This window comes from Lichenostomus cassidix, chromosome 4 (assembly GCF_008360975.1).
Source record: "Lichenostomus cassidix isolate B80296 chromosome 4, HeHo_3.0, whole genome shotgun sequence".
Lineage (NCBI taxonomy): Eukaryota > Metazoa > Chordata > Aves > Passeriformes > Meliphagidae > Lichenostomus > Lichenostomus cassidix.
In genome coordinates this window covers 48,175,826-48,181,989 of record NC_139484.1, presented here as the reverse complement: position 1 = coordinate 48,181,989, position 6,164 = coordinate 48,175,826, and the positions used below count along the sequence as shown (strand labels likewise).

The 6,164-nt window shown below is 47.6% G+C and overlaps 1 protein-coding gene across 1 annotated transcript; it reads left to right on the top strand.

The window, feature by feature from the left end:
- The first annotated feature begins 929 nt into the window (after positions 1–929).
- UCHL1 (ubiquitin C-terminal hydrolase L1) lies at positions 930–5,788 on the top strand. The gene is made up of 9 exons (XM_085059087.1): positions 930–1,074; positions 1,182–1,193; positions 1,688–1,816; positions 2,701–2,851; positions 4,069–4,154; positions 4,230–4,277; positions 4,655–4,724; positions 4,975–5,033; positions 5,364–5,788. Exons 1-9 carry the CDS (start codon positions 1,042–1,044, stop codon positions 5,448–5,450), a joined length of 675 nt encoding a protein of 224 aa, XP_084915213.1. The 5' UTR covers positions 930–1,041; the 3' UTR covers positions 5,451–5,788.
- The last annotated feature ends 376 nt before the right edge of the window (positions 5,789–6,164 follow it).

Below are 6,164 nucleotides of genomic sequence, written 5' to 3'. Positions count from 1 at the left end.
TGATTAACTTACAGTGCAATGAATCTAAAGTTAATTTAAATGTGCTTGAAATCAGGCAGGCACTCAGAAATTTGGTGCACTGGGGCCCAAATAGTTGTGAAACATGGTAGAAAACCAAAGGAAGAAAGTCATCAAAACCAAATGGGCCGCAGACATTCAGCTGACTCTTTTGTTCAGTATTTGCATTGTTTGAAAGACAACTGTGAAGCATCTCGCTTATCCACAAGGCTCCCATCAGGCTGTTTACCAGTAAAATCTGAAAGGCTGTTGGGAGTCCACGTGATTCCTAGTATTTTGAGCAGGTTGGTTTTGTTTCCTTGTTCAGACATGTTCTAGTCCAAAGACATTGTGCGCAGAAACTGTCAGGTCATGAATAAAAGATAAAAAGCCCGCTATTTTTTAACCAGCTTCACTGGACTGGTTCAGGGGTTGGTTCAAACTGCAGAGATACAATCAGCACACAGAAGACTTCCATGTCAGATTTATCATAGTGGAAATTTAAAAATAAGTGTTTAATAATTTTGTTGAATATCAAAACCATCGTATGCTTTATGCAACACACGCAAAGCAGGGTCTGATGCTCAGGAGCAGTCAGGCACATAAATGTAGGCATGGGCTTTTGGGTTGAACGGAGCCAGGGGCTGGGCTGATGGTGGAGGAGAAACCTGTTGCCCTGGGTGATGCCAGCCGCTTGCCCACGCTGCCGGCCCGCTTCCAGCACTTTCTGCACACCAACGTCGGGGGGCCGGGGTCCCGCTAGCCGCCGGCCGCACCCCGCGGAAGCGGCGCGCCCCAGCGCGCTGCCCCTGCCCGCTGCCCCGGCCCCGCCGCCCCGCGCCCCCCCGCACTTCGGCCGTGCCCTGCTCCTCCCTCTCCCCCCGCCGCCGCGCCGAGTGGGCCAGCCCGCCCCTATATAAGAGCCGGGTGGGCGGCTCCGCGCCCCAGCGTCGCCAGCGGCTCGGCAGCGGAACTGCCGCGGGGGACATCGTCGTGCGTGGGGCACAGCCTGCCTTCTTCCCGGCTCCCCGCCGCCCTGCAGCCATGGCCTGGCAGCCGATGGAGATCAACCCCGAGGTGCGCGAGGGGCGGCGGGGACGGGGCGGCAGCTGGGGCTGCGGGGCGGGTGGTGGGGCGCCGTCTCTCACCGGCACTCACGCTTTCTCCCCCTCATTGTCTTCCAGATGCTGAACAAAGTGAGTTGCCGCGGCCGAAGGACCGCTGCGGGCGGGAGGGCACCGCCCCTTCTTCCTCTATCCCTCGGCATCCCGCCCTGCCGGGGAGCGGCGGTGCCGCTGCGCGGGGCGCGCCCGCACCTGCGGAGCGGCGGCTCCCTCCATCCCTCGGCATCCCGCCCTGCGGGGGCACAGCCGCACCTGCGGAGCGGCGGCTCTCTCCATCCCTCGGCATCCCTCCCTGCTGGGGAGCGGCCGCACCTGTGGAGCGGCCCCTCCCTCCCTCCCGCGGCATCCCGCCCCGCCGGGGTGCGGAGCGGCAGCGCTGCGCGGGGCGCGGCCGTACCTGCGGAGCGGCGCGGAGCCCGAGCGCCCCCGGGGCGAGCGCGGCCGGCAGGTGGCGCGGCGGTAGCGCGCGTTGTGCTGTGTCACGGGGCGCGGCGGGGCTGGGGCGGCAGCGCCCCGCGGGGACGGGCGTGTCGCGGCCGGGCCACCCGCTCTCTGTGCCCGTGCAGGTGCTGTCCCGCCTCGGGGTGGGTCCAGGCTGGCGCTTCGTGGACGTGCTGGGCTTCGAGGATGAGACGCTGCGTGCCGTGCCGACCCCGGCGTGCGCGCTGCTGCTGCTGTTCCCGCTCACCGAGCAGGTGGGTGTCCCTCCCGCGCGGGTACCACTGGCTGCTGTCAGGAGTGCTGCTGTCATCCGTGCAAGCATCAGATGGTTGGCACTGGCGCGGTGTTGTGTGATGGAGCTTGGCACTGATGTGGTGGTGTGCTTGGTTCCAGCCTCCAAAAAGCCTCAACTAAAGTGAGCTCAGCAACCAAACGTGTGCTCTTATTGCATCCCAGTGTTCCCGTGAGACTTTGTATATCAGACTGAGGGGAAAAACATGAGCGATCTTGAGCATGAGGAATAGTAATTCCATTGCCGTGCTGAATCATTGGATCTGGAGAGGCCTACATTACTTCTTTAATACATTAATGTTTATATATTTAGTCCACTTGATGCTAAGGAAGTGAATGAGGAGATGGGCTTTGAGATCAAGTTTAATTAACAGGTTCTTAAAAGGAAGGATTATAACCTTTCTATAGTGATGGATTTTACAGTTATTTATACATTGTTCTGATGGGGAGGGGCTCCTGAAGGCAAACAACTCTAAAGGTCTAAAGGCCTATTGTAGAGATATGCTGAGTAGTCTTGTTCAATGGACCAAAGCAACTGGGAGAGGATATAAAAGAGCCTATCTATTATGTTATTTCCCACCCCAAGCTATTTCCAGTGTATAGAACAGATGGAGATGCTAAGAACAGTGCCTTTGGATATGACTGAGTCATGCAGGTAGTCCATTAAGTGTTGGCCTGAATCCAGTTTAGACATATGGGGCTTTACTGGTGCCACAAAGATAACGTTCTGAGTAAATCTTTGTCCAGTCCTGATACTGATTCTCCTGCACAACTTACCTGTCCAGTGGTTTGCACAATACAAAGATAGGACTGTGATGAAATGCCTAAAACAGTTATGTGTTTACAGCATGAGAACTTCAGGAAGCAACAGACTGAGAAAATAAAGGACCAGGAAATCAGTTCCAAGGTGTATTTCCTGAAGCAGACAGTCAGTAACTCCTGTGGTACAATTGGTCTGATACATGCAGTTGCTAATAACAAAGACAAACTGAAACTTGGTGAGTATGAATGTCTGAAAAGCTTGAATTTCCATTTTTATGACAGCAGATAGAATGCGTTTGGGCTCTTGGGAGACAGGTGGGGCTTCCATGCAAGCCAAGTTAAGGCATGCTGTACTGTTTCAGTTGGTAAGTGGATCTTCCAGCTCTTGGAGAGGGTCATGTGGACTTGCCTGCTGCCTGAAACACAAAGAGAATGTGCTTTGGCTCTTGTCTGGTAGCTGCAGAGGTATTGTCCTAGTGAGCAGTGTAAGAGAAAAAGGGCACATAGTAGGACTGACCAAAGTCTGTCTGTAACTGTGAAGTACTGTGTTCAGAAGTAGTTATCAACATTAAGCTTGATGCCCATAGAAGAATGCAGTTCTTTATGCTGCTTATGTCTAATATAAATCAATGTGCTCAGAGTAACCTGTAAATCAGTCTAAAACATGTTTTCTTTTTGCTGGAGAAGTTGTATAGATAAAGGTTTGGAAAGAAATTTTTCCTACAGAGTTAATATTCTTGATGGGTTTTTTACTATAGAGAAGGATTATTTTGTTGTTCAAAAACTAGAGATATGCAAAATACAGCTATCATTATTCCAAGAGAAATTGAACCCTTTCTGTGGTGTGGGATTCACAGAAAGGGAAAACCCATGTGGAAGGCATAGTGAGTATTTAAGCATAGTTTTGCTTTGCTCTTCTTCAAAATGATTCACTGAAATAAGGCACTCTTGATGAGTGAAGCAATGATGCAGCACATCTTTTATGTGCTAGAACTCACTGCATCTTAGTACTGCACTACTAATTTGTGTTCTGGAAAGCCAAAGTATATGTTCTGTTAGTTAGGGGTCCTTACAGCTGTTAGTTATAGGTCCTTACAGCTGGTACCTTTTTTGAATTTCTTCAAAACAGGATTTAACACTTCTGCTAAATGTGCAGCGGGGAAATCAGAAAAGCTAAATCCCATTTGAAAGTGATTTTCAAAACAAGCATCCAGAGTTACCCTGAAGCACTCTTCCCTGAAACAACTGGTTGTTTGTGTAGATTGTTACTAATATCTTCTGGATAAATAGCTTACTTTAAGTGGTAGTTACAATATGCTTATGTTAGAGATAGTTACAGGCTGAATGCAGTGGCTTGTAGTTAGTGCAAAATGTATTGATTACTGTGGGCTGCAACTGAACTATGACTGATGCTTTACCTATGCTGAATAAAGTGTTTAATCATCTTGTGCAGATGAGGGGTCTGCCCTGAAGAAGTTTCTTGATGAAACAGCTGATTTGTCTCCTGAAGAAAGAGCTAAGCATTTGGCAAATAATAAGGTATATGAACTACACAAACTGCTGACAGCTATCAGCTGTTAAAGATGTAGTAACCTGTATCTGCTTTCTCTTAAGGCTATACAAGAAGTCCACAATTCTGTTGCGCAAGAAGGACAATGTCGGGTAAGGTGTGAATGTGCAAAATCTTGGGGGAAGTGTTCAATGAAGGTGGTAGAGCAACTTTTTTTTTTTTTGTCTGTCAGATAGCTGTTACAATTCATGAGGAAAGAGAAATAAGTGACTCATGGGTGAATACTTGTTCAGGAATTCTTCCTCAAACATGAAATGAAAATTTGAGTCCAGACCCAGTCTGAAAATATGACTATACATTAGGATTTCTGGTGCTTGACCTTGTAGAGGTCTTGCCACAGACCTCTTCAGCTGAACCTAAGTTTTCAGTCAACTGCTTTTTTGTTCAAGTCTCCTCTGTTCTGTAGTCACAAATTGGGTTTGCAGTACTAGCTTAAATCTAACAAATATTTCTGATGGTATCTCCTAAGGTTGAGGACAACAGTGTGAACTTCCACTTCATCCTGTTTGTCAATGTGGATGGACACCTCTATGAACTGGGTAAGGTCCTGTGAGCTGTGCAGTTGGACTGGGGCTACTTCACACTGCTCAACAGTGCTGGGGGCTCAGGCAAGATACTTTGTGCTACCTTCACTTGGAGATTTTAACTGATGCTGGATTGCACTGAAGGACCAAAGCATGTTGTCACCACTATTGGCAATTAGTTCTGACTTCCCAAGTATCATCATATGTGTACTTGTTTGGGTCCACTATGCTCAGTCCTGCAAACTCAGAAGTATTTCTTCCACAGATGGACGTATGCCATTTCCTGTAAATCATGGCACAAGCTCGGATGACTTGCTGTTGAAGGTAAGACTTCTCCCTTGCTGCTTGTTTCCCTGAAAACAAGGCTTATACAGAGGTGAGAAGTGTGCATTTGGTGTGTGATGGCTGTACCTTCTTGCTGTACAAGTCTGCATTAATCTGCTTAAGTTTATGGCTACTAAAGGTATTGTCTCCCAGAGCTAGATACCTGTTAATTGTATTTATTAGCTGGTGCTGTAAGACTATGTAACTTAGGTGGTGGGATTCAGAGAGGAGCTGCAAGGACTTGTTATCTACAGCAAGTAGATAACTTGCAAGTTATCTACAGCAAGTATATTTGGTTAGTCTAAGCAGCTGTATTTTTTCATCCCCAAGGATTCTGCTAAGATCTGCAGACAATTTACAGAACGTGAAAAAGGAGAAGTTCGTTTTTCTGCTGTGGCTTTCTGCAAGTCTGCCTAAGACTCTGAAGAGATGCAAGGAAAGCAATTTAATAGCACACCAGTAAATGCAGTTTAAACTCCAGTGCTTCAGTACTTGTTAAACACAGCTGTTCGGGTAACTTAAATTATTTCCACCTTTTGCTATACACAGAAGCAACATCAGCTGAGCTTATGCTAAAGGATGAGCTCAAGTTTTAATGTGAACGGTTTGGACACATCAGATATCTTTAGACTTTTTTCACATGTTAAGTAGAAAATGCTTAACAGGGCTTGTTTGATCTGTGTCATGTTAATTGAGTTGTTGGTTGATATTTCCTTGTCCTTAATGAGAATAAAATGTTCTGCTGGAAGACTAAATGGACTAAAGTGATGACTGATTTTCTCCAAAGGGAATTGTGTGGCATCCTCTGTAAAACTTTTTTTTTCAAAAGACCCTCAAAACTCTTCTCTGAGCAAAAGGTTAACCTCAGGGTAGCAGGGCAGTTGTTCTTTCTGGTGTTTTGAAGGCTTTCAAGGATGGAGAGACACCAGTCTGTGTAACATGTTGAAGTGCTGCACGCTGCACTACCCTTCTAGTAAGGCTTTTCCTAATGTCCAGTCTGAAACTCATAAGTTGTGGTCTGCCACCCTGAATACACTTATTTTGAAGGGGTAAGGTGTGATAAATTAACATTCAAATGTCACCTTAATGTGGTCTGTATTAGTGCTACGGGCCACAGAATACCCCCTGAGT

Coding starts and splice junctions, on each gene's coding strand:
- UCHL1 (XM_085059087.1), top strand. CDS start 1,042: ATGGCCTGGCAGCCGATGGAGATCAACCCCGAG. Junction 1,817..2,700: donor TGTTCCCGCTCACCGAGCAG/GTGGGTGTCCCT, acceptor ATGTGTTTACAG/CATGAGAACTTCAGGAAGCA. Junction 4,278..4,654: donor CGCAAGAAGGACAATGTCGG/GTAAGGTGTGAA, acceptor GTATCTCCTAAG/GTTGAGGACAACAGTGTGAA.